Here is a 22,383-nt window from a genome sequence, read left to right as displayed (position 1 = left end):
CATATGGCATTTGTCTTTATCTGATTTAGGCTACTCAGTGTAACACCCTCTAAGTCCATCATGATATATCTTTCTCCATCCATTTACTTTCTGGTAGTGTGTGTCTTTTAATTTGAAGTGAGTCTCTTATAGGCAGCCTCTGTAAGGGTGTAGTTTTCTTATCTATTCAGCCACTCTGTATTTGATTGGAGCATTTTATTCTTTTTCATTGGAAGTACTTGTTAATAATATGTAGTTAGTCATTCTTTATTCATATTTTTGATACATATTTTTTTCTTAAAGAAGTCCCTCTAATATTTCCTGTAATACTAGCTTGGTATTAGCTTTTTCTTGTCTGGGAAGCTCTTTATCTGTCCCTCAATTCTAAGTGGGTAGAATTATTTTGGTCATAGGTCCAAACTTGCTTTTAGGTTGGCTCTTGGTCTTGAAGTAAATAATTTTTACTTCAAGCTGGGTAGAGTAATTTTGGTCGTAGGTCCTGGGTTTTCATCACTTTGAATATTTTGTGCCAAGCCATTCTGGCCTGCAAAGTTTCTGTTGAGAAATCAGCTGACAGTCTTAGGGGAACTCCCTTGTAGGTAATTAATTGCTTTTCCCTTGCTGCATTTAAGATTCTCTCTTTGTGTTTAACCTTTGGCACTTTAATTATGATATGTCTTGGCATGGGCCTCTTTGGGTTCATCTTATTTGGGACTTTCTGTGCTTCCTGGGCTTGTATGTCTATTTTTTTTACCAGGTTAGGGAAGTTTTCCATCATTATTTCAAGCGGGTTTTTAATTTCTTGTTCTCTCTCATCTCCTTCTGGTACCTCTGTGATATGAATGTTGTTAACACTTGAATTTGTCCCAGAGGCTCCTTAAACTATCTCAGTTTTTTTGTATTCTTTTTTTTGATGCTCTTCCGATTAGGTGTCCTCTGCTACCCCATCGTCTGTATCAGTGATTTGATCCTCCGCTTCATCCACTCTGTTGATTTCCTCTAATGCACTTCATCTCAGCTATTGTGTTCTTCATTTCTGACTGGTTCCTGTTTATGTTTTCCATCTCCATTTTTATGTTTTCTGTCTCTTTGTTTAAGTTCTCACTGAGTTCATCTGCTCTTCCCCTGAGTTCATTGAGTATCCTATAACCAGTGTTTTGAACTCTGCATTTGGTAGATTGTCTGTCTCCATTTTATTGAGTTCTTTTTCTAGAGCGATGTTCTGTTCTTTCATGTAGGACATGCTTCTTTGTCTCCCTATTTTAGTTGCCTTCCTGCGTCTGTTTCTATGTATTAGATAGGGCTCTTAAATCTCCCAGTCTTAGTAGAGTGGTTTTGTATAGTAGGTGTCTTTTGGGGCACAGTGGCACAGTCCTGGGAGGGGTCCAGCTGCAGGCCAAGTTCACCTGCAGCCTGTGCACTTCAGGGATCCCTGGTAAGACTAATCAAGCAGTCCATTGATTACTGCCATCCATGCTGAGCTTATAGGTGCCTTAAGAGGCCAAGCCAGAAACCAAGGCCAACTAATGTGGGGCATGGGGCTTCTCAGCAAGAGGTACAGAGCACACTAAGGCCAGACGCTGCTGCTTTGGATTTTGTGAGCCTTTCAGAGATTTTAGGAAAGTCCACAGCAAGAGTCACGATAGGCCATTTGTATGGAATAAACCACTGGAAGTGGCTTGGATGGGCCCATGAGTTGGGAGAGGCGGAGTCTCAGGGAATCACCTTTGCAGAGCAACCTGTGTTATCCACGTTGATAACTCAAATATGGCAGTGTCTGTGTCTGCAAGCTGGGAGGGGGAAGGCTCAACAGAGGAGCAGTGGATACTGTCAGCACTTCTGTCTGGGGGAAAGCTGCTCCTCCAGCCCTTGCCCTGACGCATGACACTCATTGTCTCCCAATATGTCCCTGGCATTCCTCAAGCAGGTGCCCCAGTGCTGGAGCTCAGAGTGAGAGGTCCATCAGCAAGTAAGTCTGGGCATGGGTTCTTTTAAGAGGAATGCCCGCAACTTGTGCAGCCCTCCATCTCACTCAGCTGCAGCCTCTGTTGGTTTTCACAGCCAGGGGTTATGGGGACTTCTCTTCCCAGTTCTGGAACCCTGGGCTGGGGATCCCAATGTGGGGCCCAGACTGTCACTCCTCTGGTCGGGGAGAGGACTCTGCATTCAAGATAACCCTCCCAATTCTCACAACTACACTTGGTTGTGGGACCACGTCCTTTCGTGTCTCCACCCCCCATCCCAGTTTGAGGTGACCTCTTATTTTTATCCCTACTTGTAGGGCTTCTGGTGAGCCAGACCTCAGGCAACTCTGTGTGCTGGTTGCTCTGTAGTTTTTTTATAATTTTGGTGTGGTAGTGAGAGGAGGTGTACATAGCCTCTACCTTTTACGCCATCTTGAGTGTTCTCTCATAACTTGGAATTCTTAAGCTTTTGTTGTGAGGGGAGAACAACCTATTTTCCTTGGCAAGTGTGCAGCTTAGCTACTAGAATTTTTTTTAGAGTGAGTACCTTATGCATTTTTATTGGTTGCTTATTTTTGTGGCAGGGGTTTGTATGTTTGTCTGTCTAATGTCATTTGTCCGACAATCCATGAGAGTCATAAATCCAATTAATTTTTTTATAATCCTTTAAAATGTATTAGCTATGTAATCTTGAGCAGTTTGCCTGATCTTAGTTTTCCTATCTGTAAAATGGAGATAAAGGTCCCTATCAGATTTGGTTCTATGAAGATGAAATGAGATTATATGCGTTAGCATAGTGTCTGGTATGTAGTAAGTGTCTAGTGAATTTCAGCTACTGCTTTTATCCAGTATTCTTTTAAAAAATGTAATACACTCTCCAGGCATTTGTTTTCTTTAAATAATAATTGCTATTATTCCTTGCCTTTTTACTGGGAAATCCTTTGCTGTGGTTTCAGATTCAAAAGCTTGGAAGCTGTATTACAGATCCAGGTAATCGAGAGACCTCAGGAAATACCGTGCACACAGTATTTCACCGCGACAAGACCAAAGATGTACATCCTGAAAGCTGTTGCAGCTCCGAAAAGGGTGGGCAGCCACTGCCTTGGTTTGAGCATAGGAAAAATGTACCACAGTTTGCAGAACCTACAGAAACATCATTTGGTCCTGATTCCGGAAAAGGTGCCAAGAGCTTAGTTGAACTCCTTGTAAGTAAGCCATGTTGTCTTACTGTGGATAACTGATTGTTCATGGGGTAGATGTGGGAGGGGATGGATTTTTGAGGGTTCAAAGTTGGGAGTAGGGAAAGGCTTTTAAGAAGATAGGGGCAGTATTTCATTAGTTTTTGGTGACTTCATTTCTCCTCTTCTAGTGGTTTATACACCCCCTCTGGAGCATATTTCCTTGTCCTCTTTTGTCTCAAGGAGACTAGTTGGGAGATGGGGGTAGAGTTAGCATTATGTCCAGGAGTTGGCTTCCTTGAAGAGGAAGTTTATTGTAAGCAAACTGCTTTTATAGTAGCAATTTATAATAGCCACCCTTCCAGACCAAGAAATAATATAGAATCTGAACTAGAGCCCACTTTCTTCTAGGTTACTTCCTTTAGGTGTGATATAGGATAAAAGCATATCTGAACTTGGAAAACCTTTTATAGTTGATACTTGAGATGAATTATACCGGATTCCAAGTGTCCCAGTTCAGAGTTTGTGTAAGGCTTGGAGGAGGGGGAAGGAAGGAGAAGGATGGTGTCTTTTCTGTAATTAGGATCCTAATGGAACCAAATCCTTTAGAATACTTGTTTTTTCTTTTTTACATGGTTATAAAGTTTAATGGTATTGTTGTATAACTTATTTCATAAGTTAAGAAAAGGTTACATTTTACTTAATTCGTAGAGATAGAAGTTTCAATATAGGACCAGCTAGAGATAAGTCTGGTCATTTAAAATTTGGTGATTACTGTAACCATCTCTAATGAGTCATTTTTAAGGCAAAAGGTATGTTGGTAGTCAGCTGGGCTCATAGATCTAGGACAAATTATAGATCCAGAGTTTCAAACTAAGTCAAGTTGGATTTTATTTTCACTTATTACTTTCCAAGACAGAATGACATTAAACACTTTATATGACTGAATTGAAACAAAAGCTAGATTAATCTTTAGCTGTCCTCCATCAGCAAAATATTTTGCATTCTTAATTTAAGTCATAGTCTTAAACTATTGCTTTAATTTGCAGGATGAGTCTGAATGTACTTCAGATGAGGAAATCTTTATCTCACAAGATGAAATACAGTCATTTATGGCTAATAACCAGTCTTTCTACAGCAATAGAGAACAATACCGACAGCATCTGAAGGAGAAATTTAATAAATACTGCCGCTTAAATGATCACAAGAGACCCATGTGTAGTGGCTGGTTGACAACGGCTGGAGCAAATTAAATAAATAAAATAGCTCTGTCTTTCAATGAAACACTCAAGATGACTACTGCGCCTTCTCTTTCAAAAAAAAAACAAACCTTAATTTAGTGACTTACGGCAAAATTTTATCTTAAATCAATGTGATTCTTTCTTGTTTTGGGAGACGGTGGAGGTAACCTCATTAGTTTGTTCTTCCTTCAGGCTTGTGTCTTTAGTTGCGTGGCTGCGCAGGCCTGCCATATGATTTAAGCCATCTCTTTTCATTAAATGTTTCTCTTCCTGTGAGACTTACTAAAGCAACTTAGTGGCAAAAAGTAATGTTGTACTTATACTTCTGTACAGAAATGACAATGAGCTGAATATATGGTTTTACAAAGTAGACATCCACCTGCGAAATGTTTGGATGTAATGTTAAAGCGCAATGTGCAAAATTTAAAATAAAGAATATTTATTAATATGCATAGTAAAATTTGGTGTACATGTTTCTACTTAATGTGTGGCAGTGTTTTAATATTTGCCACTGTGGATTTGGTACTTGGCCAGTATTGATGTTAGAGAGGATGAAAAGCAAATGAGGATAGAGATACAGATCGTTGAAGACAAAATTCTTAACCTTGATCAGAATTGACAACCGAAAAAAGCAATTTCCAGTCTTCTGTTTGGATAGAATAAATTTACTGTGATACATTTAAATACTGGCTAGCTTCTTATATTCCCATGAGACTTAATTGCTATTATTGAAAGTTCCCTGCTGTGTAACAGAAAGCACCTTAAATTTAGAGGTTCATGTTGAATTAGAAGAATGAAAACAAAACTTGGCAGAATTTCAAGCAAGGGTTGTCTGATAAGTAATTGCTCAGTGGGTAAAAACTGGGATCAGAAGGCTTCACTGAGCTAACCACATTGTGGTCTGTATAAGTGCATGTTCCTTATCTGGTTTCCAATAGAGTCACTATGGCATTACACTTTACTGCTTTCACAAGCTGTCTGAGTTACTACTGAAGGAGAGATTCCCCCAGGAGTAGCATTTGGCTGCCATTTAAAAGGCTGAGTCAATAGTTCAATAAACATATGTGTTTAGAGCTTTGTGTCTTCATGTTGATAATACGTGGTCGTCAGCAGACAGGTTGCAGGACAGTCAATATTCTCTGTGCAGATGGAGTAAGTTTTGTGGGCTTTCCACAGCTTAATCAGATTTCTCATCAGATTTCAAGTGGGCAACAGCAGAAGCTTAGTGAGATTTAATTTTTTTGTAGTTGGTGGCATTTCTTCGATCCATCCCCTGGCCAGAAGAGTTGTCTTTTCAAATCTAAGTGTTGTATAGCATTTGGGGCAGAGGTGAAATGAGTCGTGATACCTCTCTGACCCTTGTTTTCATCCTGGAATCCAGAAAAAATGAGTAAGGGCCTCCCACAGCCCTTGGCTCTGGGCCCAGTCTCTTCTCCACCACCTGTTGCAGTCAATTTTTTTCTGGAAATCTCTAAAAGCAAGGGCTGGTTTTGTTTTGTTTTACTCTGCCTTTGGGGCCAAACACAGGAATCCTTGTTCAATAAATAAGCCCGCCCCATTCGCTGCTTATTTCATTGCTTTCAGTGGAGCAATTCCAGTAGTTAATGCAGAGATGGTTTTTCTTTGGAAGGATGGCTGTATTAGGAATGCAGAAGTGGGGCAGGTTTCAGTGCTTTGATGAAGTGTATCCTAAGTGGTCAGAGCAAAGTGAGCAAGCCTCAATCCAGGAAGAGACAAAAGGGAGAGTGGAGTGAAGGCAGGTGAGGAACACATCCCGTGGTCCTATAAAATGGAGGAATTAATAAGGTATTTCATAGGGCTGTTGTGCATATTTAATATATTTAAAGTGCTTAAAAGTACCTGTTGCATAGTAAGGGCTCCACGTTAGCTAATGCTTTTATCATTGGAATTCATTGTAATATATTGCTCTAATGAGAGTGGGAGGGTCTAGGACTGTTGGAGACTGGCCACTGGGATAGAATCCACCAATACACATGTACTTGTGGTGTTTCCATTTTTAACTGTCAGTTCTAGGTTAGTAGAGTTGAGAGCCCCTCCCAAGGCCACCCGGAGTTGATGGCTGAGGCAGGCCTTTTTCTCTAGGCTGAATCCTTCCTATCATCCACCCTCTGGTGTAGGAGAACGTTGGAGTTAAGTAAATGCCCTTAGTTTCTTTTCCTGGCCTTAGAGGTCAGGAAGAGGTAAGGGCTACTACGAGGCAAGAGTACGTGCATCCTCGAGCCTGGACCAATCCCCCGCTGAACCCTGGTTTCCCCGCCCCAAGGGGAAAAGCTCACCAGGGAAGCAGGACCACAAGCTTTCAGGACCCTCTCACACTTGCCGGCACTGCTGAAAGACAGTTCCCCGCGCAGGGGGCGGGGCGGGGCGGGGCGGAGCCGGAAGGAGCGGGGCCGAGGCCGCGCGGCGGGCGCAGGGGGCGGGACGGCCGGGCTGCGGCCTTCCTCTGGCGGGATGTGGCAGGTCCCGGAGGATGGGAGGGTGGAGTCCCGGCCTGAGGCCGGTCAGGTTGGAGGCGGGTCCAGGCGTGTCTTGGACAGGGGCCGAGCGGCGGCGGAGACTTCCGCGGTTGTCGCGAGAGGGCGGCCAAGCCCCTGCGACCTAGGGCAGAGTTCCGCTGCCTTAGCGCCCAGCTCGCGGAACGAGGTGGGCGGGCGGCTCGGGACCATGGCCAGGGCCGGCATGGAGCGGTGGCGTGACCGGCTAGCACTGGTGACGGGGGCCTCGGGAGGCATCGGCGCGGCGGTGGCCCGAGCCCTGGTCCAGCAGGGACTGAAGGTGGTAGGTTGTGCCCGCACCGTGGGCAATATAGAGGTAAGGTCTGGTCGGGGAGCCGGTCGCTCTGGGAGCCGTCGTTTCCGCTGGGGTAGGGTCCAGGTGGGGGAGGGGGAGTGGCCGGAGTCGCGCCGTGACGCTTCGTTCACTTGCCTGCCACCCCAGTGCCATTTGCAACGGGCTCAAGGGCAGGAGATGTGGATGCCTAATAGGGGAGGTCTTCACCTTCGCTATTTTAAGTCCAGTCGGAGCCTTTTCTCCTTACAGCCCCTGTTCTAGGGTACCAACTTTTTGACTTTTTTTTTTTCCCAAACGTAGTCAATTTTATTTTCCTTAAACCACAAAATAGAGTCTTTGATTGTCCAAATTTTCGACTTCTAGGCATCTCCTCTCCTACCTGCCTGCCCTGGTAGGCTGAGGAAAAGGGAACGAGATCAGGGGCTAGCTAGCTGGGCAACCAGAGAGAAGGAATGGAAGTTTTCCGGCTTCAGTGGCTAAGCTGGCTGCTGGATTACTTCCTCTCCTCCCCAGACCTAGCCCACAAAGCCAAGCAAAGTGGCTAGCCAGCCAGATGAGCAGAAACTAGAGGTTTTGATGGTGATCATTTCCCAGCCAAGTCTGATGATGGGGTTGCTAGGGGAGTGGAGCTTTCTCTGTAGAGGCTAGTCCCTTCCCCCACCAAATCTGAGGGTTAATCTCTACCCAATAGGCCTAAGGGATTGACGATGGGATATTCACAGGTAGACCTTTCTCTAATTTCACTGTCCTACGTGAGACCGAGTAGGTGGAACAGGGCGTTGAACATGTGAACTCTGAGGGGATAAAGCAATGTGGAACTGGAACTCCTGGTTTTTCTCTTAAGGTAGGGCTGGGGTTGGGAGCTGAGTCACGAGCAACAAGAGCTCAGAGACAAATGAAATAAAGTTGGCCATGTTGGAGCATGGAGGAAGAAGAGGAGACATTTCCATGATAGGTCATTGGATTTGCCTGGCAAGGTCACTCTCAGGGGTTGGGCTAGTGCTTAGCTGCGGGCATTGCCTCCACCATTGCTCAAAGTCCCGCAGCAGGGGAAGGGTAAGGAGGCCTTGGGAGGGAGCAGAGGGAGAAGGCATACAGGAATGAGAACTGTCCCCTCCCCTGTTGCTGACCAAAGGTATACTTTATAGCCTCCTAGATAGTTCCAAGGTCACCTGGCTACAACTTTGCCCCACTCTACCCCTCCCTGCTTTCTACCCTGAGGATATCAGGAGGCTTGGAGCCTAGACGATCAGGCCAGGGATTAGAACACTGGATCCCTAATTCTAAAGCCACTCTTGCCTTCTCTTCCTACTCCACTACCCCAAACTAGTCAGAAAAAGGGGCTCCTGAGCCCCAAGGGAACCCTCATGCTGATCATGTAGTCCCATGATGACTCTTTAAATGAGGGGAGAATGCCGCCACTGTGAGGAGACCGACATGATTTCAGGCCATTTTTGAGGATAGATGAAGATAGGTAGGGAAGGCAGTGACAGGGAGAAATATATTCTCAGTCACTCCATCCTGGCTTCCCTGCAGGGGGTTTGAGTCTGGTGGAGGAAGGGAAAAGTTGCCTGCCAGGGGTGGGGTGAAGTCCAGGTTTCTTTGATCACAGTCTGCTCTTCCTGACTGATATTAAAACTGTTTTGAGTTTTGGCCTCCTACAGAGAGAATCTCTATCTCCTGAGGCGGTCATGAGTAGGCAAAACTGGGTGAAGGAGGTGCTTCTGAGTCCCAGAGGGCTATACCTTTTGAACTCCTGGAAAGTTAAAGAAGAAAAGAATTTCCTAGGTCACTTGATCCAGCCCCTTATTCCCAGCTTAGTCTAGGGGGAGGAAGGGCTCCAGGCCAGGGCAGCTGGCCAAGTTGGCTTTCCTCTAGGGCACCCCACACCCCTCAACTCTCTCCCTCCCACACATGTAGTCACCTTCAAGAGGCTTAGATGCCCAGTCACTGGCTTCCAAGGCTACATATCTGTTTCTTCCTGCTTCTGAATGTCAGCTTTCCTCACAGCCATCTCTCAGTGGTTCTTCTTTCTCAGGTCTTTCTCTCTCAGGACTCTTTAGTGTGTTGGGGACCTTGGTGATGTACAGGGGGTTGCCAGTGCCACCTGCCACTGGACTTGCCTCAGTCTCCAGAGAAACTTTTGGGTGGAGGGTGGCGCACCACGGGACTGAAAGAATATGTTCTGACTTCCTGATCCTTCCTATGGGTGGGGCAAGGGGAGACTGCCAGTTAAACTCGATTGAAAAGTATGAGAGTTCTCAGTGTGAGCGCTCTGAGCCACTGCAATTTGTGGAGGATGATAGTTCAGATATCAGCCCTTCTATAAGGGACTGGATGAGGTGATGGCAGAGAAGTACTCAAGAAGAGATGGGAGAGATAGGAGAGAACCAACTCAGTGACTCCTGGCACGGGTGGAAGAAACATGGGGTAGAGTGAGAGGTGTGTCTTACCTATGAGCAGAGAAGATGTTCCTATTGAGAAAGAGGCAGAAAAGAAATATCATTCCATTCCCAGGATCCCTGGTCCCCTTCTTTGGCCCCCTCAGAGCCTCAGCCCCTTCTCAGAACTGAAGACTCGAGTTCATCTATAAGGTTCCTTCATTGAAAATCTCAATTTTCTCCTTCACTCAGAGAGTGCTTTTATCCCTTAGACTTTGATCAAAGTGGACAAACTTTGGGGATGGGCATTCCCAATATCTATGTGACTGAAAGGTGGCTGCCAAAGGAGAGTTCTATGAGTGGTGACAGCGAAGGGAGGTTGTCTCTGGTTGGGGAAGTGTGGGAGTGAGCAGCTCACTCCAATTAGACTCCTTTTGGGTTTCATAGGAGCTGGCTGCTGAATGTAAGAGTGCAGGCTACCCTGGGACTTTGATCCCCTTCAGATGTGACCTGTCAAATGAAGAGGACATCCTCTCCATGTTCTCGGCTATCCGCTGTCAGCACAGTGGTGTGGACATCTGCATCAACAACGCTGGTTTGGCCCGACCTGAAACCCTGCTCTCAGGCAGCACCAGCGGTTGGAAGGACATGTTCAATGTAAGGGCTGCAGGCCTGGAATGGGAGGCTGGGAGGAGAGCAGGGAGCCGAGGGCCTGTGAACCAGAACGCTGCTCAGGACAGGACATCTAGCAAGAGGGAGCTTTGGATTCCTACCCAGGGCACCTTGATTGTCCCCTTGCTTCTTTCCCTACCGGAGAGATAGTGAATAGATGAATGGCCATACCTTTTCCATTCTTCTTTTTTTTGAGCTCCTGGGTACAGTTCTTAAAGTTTAGGCTGACTTCTCTCTGTTGGAAGAAAGATCATTCAGGGGGAGAACTGCTGTTTATTGAATGTCCCCACATGTCAGCACTGTGCAGAGGACTTAGGAACATGGTCTTATGGGAAGAAAAGGAACCAAGAGACAGAAGACGATGTTCTCACCCAGACCTGCCAGTTACTATGTGGCTTTAGGCAGGTAGTCACCCTCTCTGAGCTTCATTCAGGTCATATTTAATTGGGGTGAACACACCTGTACCATCAATATCTGGGGTCACAAACTCCCATGTCCCCTGGAGCCAGGTAGGTATGTGAGTGAGGCTGGTCTGCTGGGATCTGCAGCAAGTGGGAAAGTACACGGCCGTGTACAGGGGCATCCACTATGTAAGTCTAGCATTGTTGCTATAGGACAGTGTGGCCATGTGGCCAGACCTTATGACTTTTTGGGGAGGGATGGGGAGCCTGGGTTTTATGTGATACCCCTCCCATTCACCAAAACCTCAGCTCCATGAGAGGAAGAGCCTGCAACTACTCGAGATATTTTTTTGAATGAATGAAACAATCCAAGTTGGAAATGAATTTAAAATGTTTTAAAACTATGTGTGAACCAAACAGTCTGCAGGACATAGGTTTTCAACTTCTAGACTGTATTATGAAGCGATATTAGGGTTTGAAAGTTATCTGAGAAGTTGAAAGCAGTGTGTAAATAGGATACGTCTTTCCCCCCACAATTCTTTTCATATCTGCTCACAGTAGCTTTAGCACCTAACAGGTGCTTGGGCCAGGAAATAAACAATGAACACTGAAACAATCAGTGAAAATGAAGCACTATCCCTGCCTTCAGCCTTCTGGGATATCCAAGCTGTGGCCCTCATCTGCAGTAAGTGGGTCTCTAACCTGGACCTCAACTTGCCCATTTGTAAAATGAGGGAATTATATTAAATCCCTAAGGCCTCTTTCAGCTTGCGAAGTACGTGATTCTATTACGGTCATCCTATGAGGCATCTTCTCCACTCCCACCCCTAACCCCCCAGACCTAGGAGATTCCCTGACCCCAAGGAATCTGTTTCTCCTACACCACCTGTCCTCAGGAGCAGACTTCTCTGTCCCACCAACCCACACTGCTAAGAGGACCAGAAACAGAGCTGAAAGCTTTTTGTGTCCTGTCGTGAATGTTGAGGCAGGTTTGCACTGAGAGTGTTCTGTCCGGATGGCTAGCTCTGACACCTGATAAAGAGAAACATTTAATCTCCTAGCTGGTCCCCTCTCTTCTGGAGAGGCGAGACATGAGGACCTGCTGAAAGCTTTATCTCTGCTTGTCCTTCTGGGTGAGGTTAAGGGGGTGGGGCTCAGCAGAAGCTTTAGAGAAGAGACACTTCTTCAGGGCTCTGTTCCATGAAGCATGAGAATTTGGGGTTACCCCTGCTAGAGCAAATAGGAGTGGGCTGGGCCAGGGAAGACAGGAAGTCCCTGAGCCCTTGGGAGGTCCTCAGCTGTCCTGTGACAAGATACCCCACTCTCTAAATATTCTCTGTGCTTAGTCCTATAGATGGAACAGAAGTTAAAGGAAAGAGGGTTAGGCCTTCTTTTGTCCACTGGTAGTCTTAAGGGAGGGGAAAAGAGAGGAACAGAGAGTAGCTGGATAAGATGTCAAGGGGCTAGGGTCAGTGCTTGAGGAGAGAGATTTTTAAAGCCATTTTAGAAAGGATTTTAGGCTGTTTAAGAGAGGGCAGGGCCAGAGGCTCTGGCCCAGAGAAGAGAAGGGTATCAGGAAGAAAAGCAGATGGTTCCCTAAAGCAGAGGTTCTACTGTTTGCAGAGGAACCAACCAAAACAGGGAAGGTTTCTGGGTCATGGATGGATTTGGGCGATTTCCATTCCCGTTTGCAGGAACTTGGAGGTCAGCCAGGCAGGAGCTGCCTCTGCTGTCATCTGGGGCTGGTAGCTTTAGTGGGAGGAGCACCTAAGGCAAGGTGTCCTGGGTCCATTGCTGGTCCCTGGTAGGACCTGAACACTGTTTTGAAATGCGCTTCCTCTCCCCGACCCCCCTGGGGTGCTCTGTGTCTCCGTCACCTGCTCAGATAGGCCTGAGCTGGAGACACACCATTGCCCCCTCCCCCGGCCTGCAGGTGAATGTGCTGGCCCTCAGCATCTGCACTCGGGAAGCCTACCAGTCTATGAAGGAGCGGAAGGTGGATGACGGGCACATCATTAACATCAACAGGTGAGGCAGATGGCCAAGGGCTCGAGTGCAGATTACCACTCAGCCTCCAAGCTGGGCGATCTGCTATAGCTCATTTGACCTCTTTGGACCTATTTCTTTGGTGGTAAATAGGGATTTAATACTCAGTTAAAACCCAAATAACATAATTAGGGTGAGGGAAAGAACAGTGTGTGTCATGTGCCAGCCCCTAGTTAGCTGGAATGGGTGGCTCAGCCCCTTCTTTTTGCAGCTGAAGCTTGGGGGTTCTGCTGGCACCGAGGTTCTCCATTTGTCAGGCCCTGGAATGAACTCTACCTTGTGGTACAAAGAAAGACTACACAGTATCATTGGGTAGCTCCTGGTCTAAGAGGGAGACATGGCCTCTGCCCCAAGAGATCGCCTAATAGAACCATATCAGTGAACATGCAGATGAAATCGAGAAATTTCTGACAGCCTACATGACTGGGAGAGTAGATTCTATGGTCAGCAGAGGGAGGGCTTCTAGAAGAATAGGATGTTCAGGAGCTGCTTGAATAACAGAAGCTAAATTAGTGGGCCACAAAATGGCCTCTAGAGGTTCCCTTTTGAAGGCTTCTTTGTGGCATCTTTGTGGTGTGGTTGACTGGTACAGCAAGGGGCATTGGTGGTCTCTTGGGAGCATCACTCTTTTTTTTCCCCTTCTTTCCCTCTACCCAGCATGTCTGGCCACCGAGTGGCACCCCTGTCTGTGGCCCATTTCTATAGTGCTACCAAGTATGCCGTCACTTCACTGACAGAGGGACTGAGGCAAGAACTTCGAGAGGCCCAGACCCACATCCGAGCCACGGTGAGGGTGTGGCCTGGTCCTGGTGGGGACTGGGTGGGCTCAGGCCCTCCTTACTCCCACCCATACTACCCAGGGAGCCCATGTCCAGAATGTGTTGCCTAGAACCCCTGGGCGTGTGTACTGGGCACAGAGCTCCTGGACTCTGCCACGACTTGCATGGCCCTGCTCCGTACTTGAGCTTCCTCCACTCACTGACTTTGAGATGGGAGGGGGCTAGCCTGAATGGAACATTCAGGGAAAGAATGGTGGGGTGAGACTGAGGGAAAGCAAGGGATTATGGGAAGCCAGGTACACAATGGCTGGAAGCCTTGGTCTTCTCATTTGTAAAATGGAGATGATAATATCAGGTTATGAGGGTTTTTTTTTGAAACGTTTTATAAAGCATTTACCTGGCTTATGGTAAGGGCCTTGTAGATGGTAGATATCATTGTGGTAATCGCCAGTGGCAGCTTTGGAGGGAGGAGGCAGCTGATGGACACGGAGCAGCTATCAGTTTGAAGCTGGGGCCCTGTGGCTTCCATACTTCCAAACTCCCCAAGGCCTGGCCTCTGACTGAGGTCCGGATGGGGCAAAGCCTAGCCCCTGAACAGGCCCTCTCTGTTGGCCCAGTGCATCTCTCCAGGAGTGGTGGAGACACAGTTCGCCTTCAAACTCCATGACAAGGACCCTGAGAAGGCAGCTGCCACCTATGAACACATAAAGGTGGGGCCTCCCTCTGGGCCCAGTGAAGCCACTCACTCTTAAGGCAAAGGGAAGGGAACCCTGGCCTTCAGACCCCACCCTTCTAGTCAGCCTGTCACCCCTCCTGGAGGGTTGGGGTGGGAACGTGGATGCTGGAGGGGAACTCAGTGGTGGGAGGGAACTTGGATCCATTCTGTTCTCATCTTGGGCCCCCTTTCTCTCGGTGCTCTCAGTGTCTGAAACCTGAAGATGTGGCAGAGGCTGTCATCTATGTCCTCAGCACCCCCCCACATGTCCAGGTAAGTCTGGCCATGGCTGTTCATGCCCTGGAGAAGCCCAACCATCCCTAGAGGAGGAGAGCAGGGAGGCCTTAAGGGTGTAGGAAGAGTGTCCTGGTTGCCTCAAAGCTTATGTGTTCTGCAGATTGGAGACATCCAAATGAGGCCCACGGAACAGGTGACCTAGTTTGCTGTCTGGAGCCCTACCTTCTCTTCCCGACCCTCACGGCTTGGTTCCTGCCTCTGGATTGTAGGTGTTAATTTCGGGACTCCTGGATTCTACTTCCTCTTCCTACCCCCACCAGGGGTTAGAAAATTTGTTTCAGGTTTTTTATCTTGTCAAATTGTTTCCACCACAAATGTGAAAAGTGGGCTGGGGAGAAGAGGTGGTGTCCCTAATTGTTTTACCTGTTAAAAGCAGTCACTCACGACAGGTTCTTGGTTCCCTTCTTGGACTCCTTGACCTTTGTTTGCAATCCTTGGTCTCTTCCCTTTGACCTGGGGAAAGGACTGTGGCCAAAAGGTGGGCTTCCCCCTGTCTTCATGAATCTCACCCCATGTTGCTCAGGGATGAGATGGCAGAGAGAACTTACCTATCTGAATCGTTATCGAGGGCTATAGGCTTCCTCCTCTCCCTGTCCGACCGCGCCCACTGCCCCTTCTCTTCCCCATCCCAGTTCTGTCCAAATGTGGCTTCTCAGCTCCCGGTAGGGTCATCACTGTACTCCAACTATGGCTGCAAAATACCAGGGCCTGCCTCCCAATTGCTTTTCCACTGTGATAATTAAAAAAGAAAAATTGCAACAACCTGTCTTGGCTTCAGGAGTGTCTTTCTGTTCTCTCCCCTGCTCTGTGCTCAGGGGTGGTTATTTCAGAATTTCTTCCAGGTAAGTGGGAAAGTGGGTGGATTTAGGGCCTCACTGCTGGAGCGTGAGTTTGAGTTGAGTTTTAAAAAATGGGTAGGAGTTTGCCAGCCAGAAAAGAAGACGACAGGGTGTACAGGCACGGAGGCTCAAAAGAGCATGCAGTGTTGTGGGAACAGCACAGAACGTAGTGCGTGAGTCAGATGGGGCTGAAAAGGTGACTTTTGCCTACATCCCTGGGGGTCTGAGTGCTGAGCAAGGGGTCTGGCCATTACCTGTGGGCCAAGGGTGTCAGTTGGCTTGTCAGCAGCCACAGGACAGGCACAGACTATCACTTAGAGAATCAGCGGCCACGAGATAGGAAGTTATTGCTAGGTCCTGGTTACTGGTGCTGAGGGTTTGACAAGACAGTGGAGGTTCAGCGGAGGGGTGGATGCCATAGCTTCTGAGGAAAATCAGCATCCGGTGGTGGACTGGACGTGGGGAGGGAAGCACTACCACAGAACTGGTTGAACACATCCCCTTAAAGTGTCCTTTGCTGGTGCCTGAATGAATGCGACCCTCCAACCTCCAAGCGCTGTAGAATGAAGCCTGGAGCAGGGTCAGCTCAGCGCTGATCACCGCGGAGCGGTAGAGGTCGCTGCTCAGTCAGGCCCGCAGGTGGCGCTGTAGGGACGACCTGTTGGCCGGGCCTGCGCAGTACGTCGCCGGGCAGGGGGCGGGGCCGCCCGAACCCGGAAGCGGAGCAGCCCACGTGGGGTTCGGGAAGGGGCGGTTACTCGGGTTAGGCTGTGTTCGAGCAGGGAGTATAGGCTGTTTGTTCCTCTGAGGAGGAGGGGTGGGGGCTGCCGTCGGGTCCCCTTAACCTGTGTTTGGGGCCGGGGAGTGGGCCCTGTCGGCAGTGACCGCTTCTGAGGACGCAGCAGGGGCCATTGGCCATGACGCTGCTCTTGGCCCTCCGGGGCACGACCTGGCGTTGCTCCGGTCACCTCCTAGCGCGTCATTTTTCCCAAGCGGCGCGGCGAGGGGAGCGGCCTGGTGGGGAGTGGCTAAGTCGCCTGAGACTGGATGACCTGGCGCCGACTTCGCGGTCCGCCGGGGGACTGGAACTTCTTTTTGGCCTGTTCCCGTGTCTCCTCGCTCTGCAGGCCGCCCGCCGCCGCGTGGCCCGGCTCCTGCTCCAGGCTGGCAGGTCCGGGCTTCAAGGGGAGCGGGCGGAGCTGCTCCGCGTGGCCGAGGCACGGGACATCCCAGTTCTGCGTCTCAGACGACAGAAGCTGGACGCTCTCTGCGGCTACCAGGTCCACCAGGGCGTCTGCATGGAGGTGAGCCCTCTGCGGCCCCGGCCCTGGACCGAGGCTGGGGAGGTAAGGCCAGGAGGCGACCCCCAGCAGCTGTGGCTCGTCCTGGAGGGGCTCCAGGATCCCCGGAATCTTGGAGCTGTGCTGCGCTCCGCTCACTTCCTCGGAGTGGAGAAGCTCATCGTCAGCCAGAGAAACAGGCACGGACGTCCCTTATTTTCCATGTGCCCCAATTTCGAGGCACAACTGAATGCCTAACCATCTTGACCTTTTCGCGATCCCTCAGTAAAGCCTCTATTGCCAGAATTCTCATCTATAACCCTTGGGGCCGGGGGTGGGGGCGGGAGGAGGGTAGGGCACGGAGCTTGAGATTACTCAGCCTCATGTGGGGCTAACTTTACAGCTGCCCACTCACTCCGATAGTCAGCAAGGCCAGCGCAGGGGCTGTGGAGGTGATGGACGTGTTCTCCACTGATGACTTGGAAGGTTTTTTACAGGTAAGGGCGTGGGGGAAGTAAAGCACAGCCTTCCCAAGGGCTCTCAGACTCAGCCAGCAGCAGATGGGGGAAGGGGAGAGAAGGGAGCGTCCTGGCATCACTTCCTACATCCTTCTAAAGAAGGATCCCAGAGTGTTTAAAACCACAAGTGGAGCAGAGTCTGAAGTTAAGGGCTTCTTAGTGTCATTCCCTTTACTGCACTCTGTCCCTGGCCATACCTCTTTTCCCCTCCTGCGAATTTACCACAGTGCCTCATTGTCTACTAAGTAGGTCTTCCGTGTTTAGCTGATAGGAGGCGTGGGTTCTTCCAGTAGGGACACAGATTGAAAGGCTCTTTGAACAAGGACTAGTTTATGCCTTTCCTGTGCTTCCTCACACACAGAAAACAAACAAGCAAAAAAACCCCCAACTTTTGAGGACAAACCTAAGAAACCCCTCTCCTGGAGCGTGCTGCTGTCTTCGGCTGTGCTTCCCTTTATGGACACAAGGGGGAAGTATTGCCCTGCATTTGGCAGTTCCCTGACCATCCTCCGGTCTCAGTCCTTGAATCTCTTCTTGTATATAGGCATTTCTTTTTTGTGTCTTCCAGTCTCATGGCTTTAAATATCATCTATATTTGAATGGTTCCCAAATGTATTTCTAGCCTGGATCTTGCTGCTCAACCCCAGATTCATGTATCTAGTTGCCTACTCAGCAACTCTCTTTTGCTAAAGGGCATTTCAAACTGAACATTTCCAAAGCAGAGCACCTGTTCCTTCTGCAGACTTACCAAGCTCAATTGATGGCAACTCCATTTCTTCAGTTGTTTAGGCCAAAAACCTTAGTATCATCCTTGATTTTTACAGGTCTCATATTTTGTGTCCCACCCGTCAGCACATCCTTTTGGTTTTACTGTGAAGTTATTTATTTCCATATTCTCACCATTTCTTACCATCTCCACTGCTACCACTCTGGTTCAAGCCACCATCATCTATTGCCTATATTATTGCAGAAAACTCCAAGGTGGTCTCCTTGCTTTTGCTCTTGGCTCTCAACACAGCAGGCACAGTGATCCTGTTGAAACACAAGTCAGACCATGTTGCTTTTCTGCTCAGAACCTTTCAAAGCCTTTGCATTTCTCTCCAAGTATAAGCCAGAGTCCTTCCAAGGGCCTTCGAGGTTCTACCTCATATGGCCCTTTGTTCCCTCTCCTGTCTCAGTGGCTCCCTTCCCACTGGACACCTTGCTGTCCTTCTGTTCCTCACACATGCCAAGTAACCACCTTTCAGCCTTTGCACTTACTAGTCCCTGCCTAGAATATTACTTCCCAGATGTCTCCATGGTGCTCCCTCATCTCCTTAAGGTCTATATTCAAAAGTCACTCCAGTGAGGCCCTCTCTAACTACCCTTCTGTGATACTGGGATTTTGGCCTGTTTTGTTCACTGCCCTCTCTCCAGTGCTTAGAACAGAGTCTGTCCATTCTAGGTGCTAAGTAACTATTGACTGAATTGAATGGCTCACTGAGGGAGTGAGTCTATATAGCAAGGTTGGGCTCCTTCTTGGCCAGAGCTCTGAGGAGAGTTAGTGAGCTAGAACATGATTTCTTCTTCCCCCTTCTAGGCCAAGGCCCAGCAGGGCTGGCTCGTGGCTGGCACAGTGGGCTGCCGTGGGCCTGAGATTTCCCAGTCCTCTGAAATCCCCATCACCAGTTGCTTGGAGTTCCTCTGGGACCGGCCTACTCTCCTAGTGCTGGGTAAGTAGATGTCCCTGCTTTTCTGTGTTCAGACATTCATTTCTTGAGTACTTGCATGTCCAGCTGGGACATCCCTAACCTGCCGTCATGTCCTGCAGGGAACGAGAGCTCAGGCCTGTCCCAGGAGGTGCAGGCCTCCTGCCAGCTTCTCCTTACCATCCTGCCCGGAAGACAGCTGCCTCCTGGACTGGAGTCTTTGAATGTCTCTGTGGCTGCAGGTGAGTCTGCTCTCCCCATCTCGCCTCCTGATCACACATGTGTAGCTATTTTATCCTAAACAAGTTTTTCAGTCTTTGTGTGTCTCAATTGCTTTTTGTGCCAAATGAGGAAAATACATCAGTTTGAGGATAAAATGAGGGAGTGCCTGACACACGGTCCTTCCTTTTCTCAATTCTCTCTTTTCTCCCTGTCTTGTCTGTGTAGGAATTATTCTTCATTCCATTTGCAGCCAGAGGAAAGGTTTTTCAGGAGATGGGAAGAGAGAGCAAATTCTCCAAGACTCTCAAGAGCCCTTAGTCACACCCGAAGGGCCCAGAGCGGCTCAGCACCCAAGACTGTCCTCAGGATCAGAAAAACAGAGGCAAGATGGGGGCTGACTTGGACTATTCAGGATGTGTGTGTGCTGGAGGGCAGGGGATGGGTTGCATGTACACCCACATGTTTGAATGTGTTGGAATCTCTTGCCTGACTGTGCACCCAGGCCCTGTTTATTAATCACTGCCTCTGGGGGCAGGGAGCTTTGAGGTGGGACCAGAGGACGTTCCATTTCCTGTTTGGAGTTTGGACCTGGTGTTAGAGATGGCAGCCCATTAATTTCTAGAATGTGCTAGTTCAGAGGGTCTCTTTCCTCCTGGCTCCTGCCTGGATGTCAAGAAGTTTAGGCATCAGAAGGGAATCGGGCAGCCCATTCCAGGGGTCCTAGTCTGCTTGAACCAGTGTGAGAATGTAAAGGGTGGCCTGGGGCTCTCTTGTGGACCAGACAGGTACAAATCCAGGCTCAAACCCTCCCCTACTGTTGGGGCCTTGAGCAGGTGGCTTCATTTTTATGTGCCTCAGGGCCCTTGTCTGCACCTCCCTCACTGGGCTGTTGTGAGGGTCAAATAAAACATCACTTGGTGTCCAGCAGGCACTCAACTAGTGGCCATTCTGTCCAGTTCCTCCATTAGGTGGCAGCCTTGCTCTTTGATCCACAGTCTCTCGCAGCCACCTGGGGGAGATTCCTGGCTGTGGCCCCCAAGAGGCAAGGGAAAGATTAGCCAACACCTCCCCCACCACATCTGTGGCCCTCCAGTCCCCCATGCCCTGACCAGTGGGTCTTCAGTGGGTCCACTTCCACAGAAGGAACCAGTGAACAGCCCTGGCCTTTGATTCTGGGAGGTGCGAGGACAGGGTTGCCGTTACACCATCCAGACCGATTTGGTGCTCCTCCCCCAGGGTCCCACAAACGGAGCAGAAGCCACCAGTGTAAGTAGTTTAAAGCCATCTCGGCTGCACATTGGAACCACCTGGCAAGCTTTAAGAAACAATTTACACTGAGACCCACTCCTAGAAAGGCCAATGAAATTGGTCCAGGTGCAGCCTGAACATTAAGATTTTTGAAGTCCCTTCTCCTCCCTCCTCTGCTTCCCCTCCCCCCAGCCACCAGATGGCTCTGATGTGCAGCCCAGGCTGAGAACCCTGAGAACCGCTGGAGCAAGGTTTGTCAGTCTCAGTACTGTTGACACTCTGGGCTAGATAAGTCTGTTGTGGAGGCTGTCCTGTGCATCGTAGGATGTTTAACAGCATCCCTGGCCTGTAGCCACAGATGCCAGTAGCATCCCCTTTCTCCCAGATGTGACAACCAAAACTCCCTCCAGATAAGGCCAAATGTCTCCTGGGGAACAGGCTCACCCCTAGTTGAGAACCACTGCTCTGGAGCAAGAATCTGGAGGACAGCAATGCTAAGCTCAAATCCTGAATGCTGTGTGACTTTGGGGAAGTTCTTCACCCTCCTGAGCCTCAGTCCCCTTCTCAGTGAAGGGATAATCCTGCCTTTCTGGGTTGCTGGGAGGATACAGAGAACAGTAGGAACTTGATGCTGCACACATAGTAGATGTTCAATAAATAGTACCACCCTTTTCTCTGTAACATGGGTTTATCTTGGAATTCTAATGCCAATTTAGAACATTTGAATTTGGTTAAAAAGGACCTAAGAGTGTTGTAAAGTCAACATTTTTTTTTTTTTTCTCTCAAGAAAGGAAGAAACCCCTTTATAGTAAACTCCATAGATCTCCAGCACATCAGCCCCACTTGGAGCTGTTTCTCCCTGACTGGCGCACAGGTTCTGACTTCCACTGGCACGTGTCAACCTTGGGTGTACTACGCTGCTTCCCCCATCCCTGCCACACTCTTGGCTAAGAACCTAGTGTGGTTTTGAACCTTGGCTGCACTTTAGAGTCATGGGGTCAGGGAGGGGAATAGCTTTTAATATTCCAGATGCCAAGAGGCACCAGACTAATGAAAGCGGAATCTCTGGAGGAGGAGCCAGGCGCAGGCATTTCTTAGAGTTCCCCAGATGCTGGTGTCCAGCCACGTTTGAGAATCACTGGCCCTGGAGCCACCTGCTCTTGTCCAAGAATCGTCCTGCACATCATTCACACCTGTGCTTTTGAGCACATGCCTGAAAGCACACACCAGGCAACCTTTCATCTGTCCCTAAGGTTCTTTAGAAGATGCTGGTTCCAGCCGTGGCTCCATGGCTTCCTACCTAGATAGTGTCTCATCTATAAAATGGGGATACTGCCATTAATACCTGCTCCAGCTATCCCCTCCACAGTGGGGCAGTTGTAAAAATAAAACGAGAGCATATCAGTAAAAAGTGTTTGTAAACTAAAGGACTGTGCACCCCAGACTAGCACACAATAATCCAAACCTGGATGTGACGGTTTGGTTTATGTGTCAATTTGATTGGGCCATGGGGTGCCCCGATACTTGGTCAGACATTCTGGGGGTGTGTGCGAGGGTGTTTTTGGATACAGTTAACATTTACATTGGTACACTGAGCAAAGCAGATTGCCCTCCCTAGCGTAGATGGGCCTCATTCAATCATTTGAAGGCCTGAGTGGAATAAAAAGCCTGACTGGTAAGAATTCAGTCCTGCCTTTGGAACTAAAACAAGGGTTCATTCTGGGTCTCCAGCTTACAGACTCATCCCGTAGAACTTGGGACTTGCCAGCCTCCATATTTGCATGAGCCAATTATCTATGATAAATAAATCAGTATGTAGTATGTATGTTTCTATGTGTGTATTGTCTCATTGGTTTCTGTTTCTCTGGAGAACACAGACTAACGGACTTGATGAAAACAAACTCAGGTGTCCTCATGTTCTCTCCATGTAGGGGTACAGAATCGAGCTCTGCTCTCTAGGACCAAACCCAGCATGGAAAGTAGAAGTCGGGGCTGGCGGTATTTGGGGTCCAGAGCCCCTCACCTGCCCAGGGATTTCTCTGTGAGGTCTGGACCGTTTCCGATCTGCTTTAGATTTGCTGTTTATCAGCTTTTTGGGTCCCTGTGGTCTGGGCCATCTAGAGG

The 22,383-nt window shown here is 48.7% G+C and overlaps 3 protein-coding genes and 1 long non-coding RNA gene across 15 annotated transcripts in view; 3 read left to right on the top strand and 1 right to left on the bottom strand.

The window, feature by feature from the left end:
* Positions 1 to 4,822, top strand: part of GGNBP2 (gametogenetin binding protein 2) — a 30,707-nt gene extending 25,885 nt beyond the window's left edge. For 5 of the 6 annotated variants that reach the window (XM_016143346.2, XM_016143342.2, XM_036222571.1 and 2 more), the window contains 2 exons: positions 2,900 to 3,148; positions 4,171 to 4,822. In XM_016143346.2, coding sequence (XP_015998832.1) covers positions 2,900 to 3,148; positions 4,171 to 4,374 — 453 coding nt within the window. In that variant the 3' untranslated portion in view covers positions 4,375 to 4,822. The remainder of the gene's footprint in view (positions 1 to 2,899; positions 3,149 to 4,170) is intronic. The other variant, XM_016143345.2, reaches the window with a different exon arrangement.
* LOC118603841 lies at positions 3,996 to 6,740 on the bottom strand. The gene is made up of 2 exons (XR_004951330.1): positions 6,660 to 6,740; positions 3,996 to 6,144 (listed from the first exon to the last, which is right to left on the bottom strand). It is a non-coding gene; the product is annotated as an uncharacterized LOC118603841 (long non-coding RNA).
* A 69-nt stretch (positions 6,741 to 6,809) lies between these two features.
* On the top strand, positions 6,810 to 15,228 carry DHRS11 (dehydrogenase/reductase 11). Of its 3 annotated transcripts, XM_016143339.2 has the most exons (7): positions 6,881 to 7,194; positions 10,002 to 10,211; positions 12,561 to 12,655; positions 13,331 to 13,460; positions 14,070 to 14,162; positions 14,375 to 14,440; positions 14,565 to 15,228. In XM_016143339.2, the coding sequence occupies exons 1-7, from the start codon at positions 7,048 to 7,050 to the stop codon at positions 14,604 to 14,606; spliced, it is 783 nt and encodes a 260-aa protein (XP_015998825.1). In that variant the 5' UTR covers positions 6,881 to 7,047; the 3' UTR covers positions 14,607 to 15,228. The 3 variants fall into 3 exon arrangements, with proteins under 3 accessions (XP_015998824.2, XP_015998826.1, XP_015998825.1); XM_016143338.2 differs by lacking the exon at positions 14,565 to 15,228 and having other exon boundaries at positions 6,810 to 7,194; positions 14,375 to 14,506; XM_016143340.2 differs by lacking the exon at positions 14,070 to 14,162 and having other exon boundaries at positions 6,874 to 7,194.
* Positions 15,229 to 15,344: 116 nt separating this feature from the next.
* The window catches only part of MRM1 (mitochondrial rRNA methyltransferase 1), a 78,871-nt gene continuing 71,832 nt past the window's right edge, over positions 15,345 to 22,383 (top strand). For 4 of the 5 annotated variants that reach the window (XR_004951290.1, XM_036222301.1, XM_016143336.2 and 1 more), the window contains exons 1-5: positions 15,345 to 16,783; positions 16,987 to 17,080; positions 18,681 to 18,813; positions 18,912 to 19,031; positions 19,237 to 19,393. Coding sequence is in view for 4 of the 5 variants with exons in the window: in XM_036222301.1 (XP_036078194.1) it covers positions 16,221 to 16,783; positions 16,987 to 17,080; positions 18,681 to 18,813; positions 18,912 to 19,031; positions 19,237 to 19,393 (1,067 nt within the window). In the remaining variant the exon portion in view is untranslated. Of the gene's footprint in view, positions 16,784 to 16,986; positions 17,081 to 18,680; positions 18,814 to 18,911; positions 19,032 to 19,236; positions 22,085 to 22,383 lie in introns of those variants that run through there. The other variant, XM_016143337.2, reaches the window with a different exon arrangement.

Source organism: Rousettus aegyptiacus, unplaced genomic scaffold (genome assembly GCF_014176215.1).
Source record: "Rousettus aegyptiacus isolate mRouAeg1 unplaced genomic scaffold, mRouAeg1.p scaffold_m13_p_6, whole genome shotgun sequence".
Classification (NCBI taxonomy): Eukaryota; Metazoa; Chordata; class Mammalia; order Chiroptera; family Pteropodidae; genus Rousettus; species Rousettus aegyptiacus.
The sequence above is the reverse complement of the archived record's forward strand: the minus strand, read 5'-3'. Positions and strand labels throughout refer to the sequence as shown.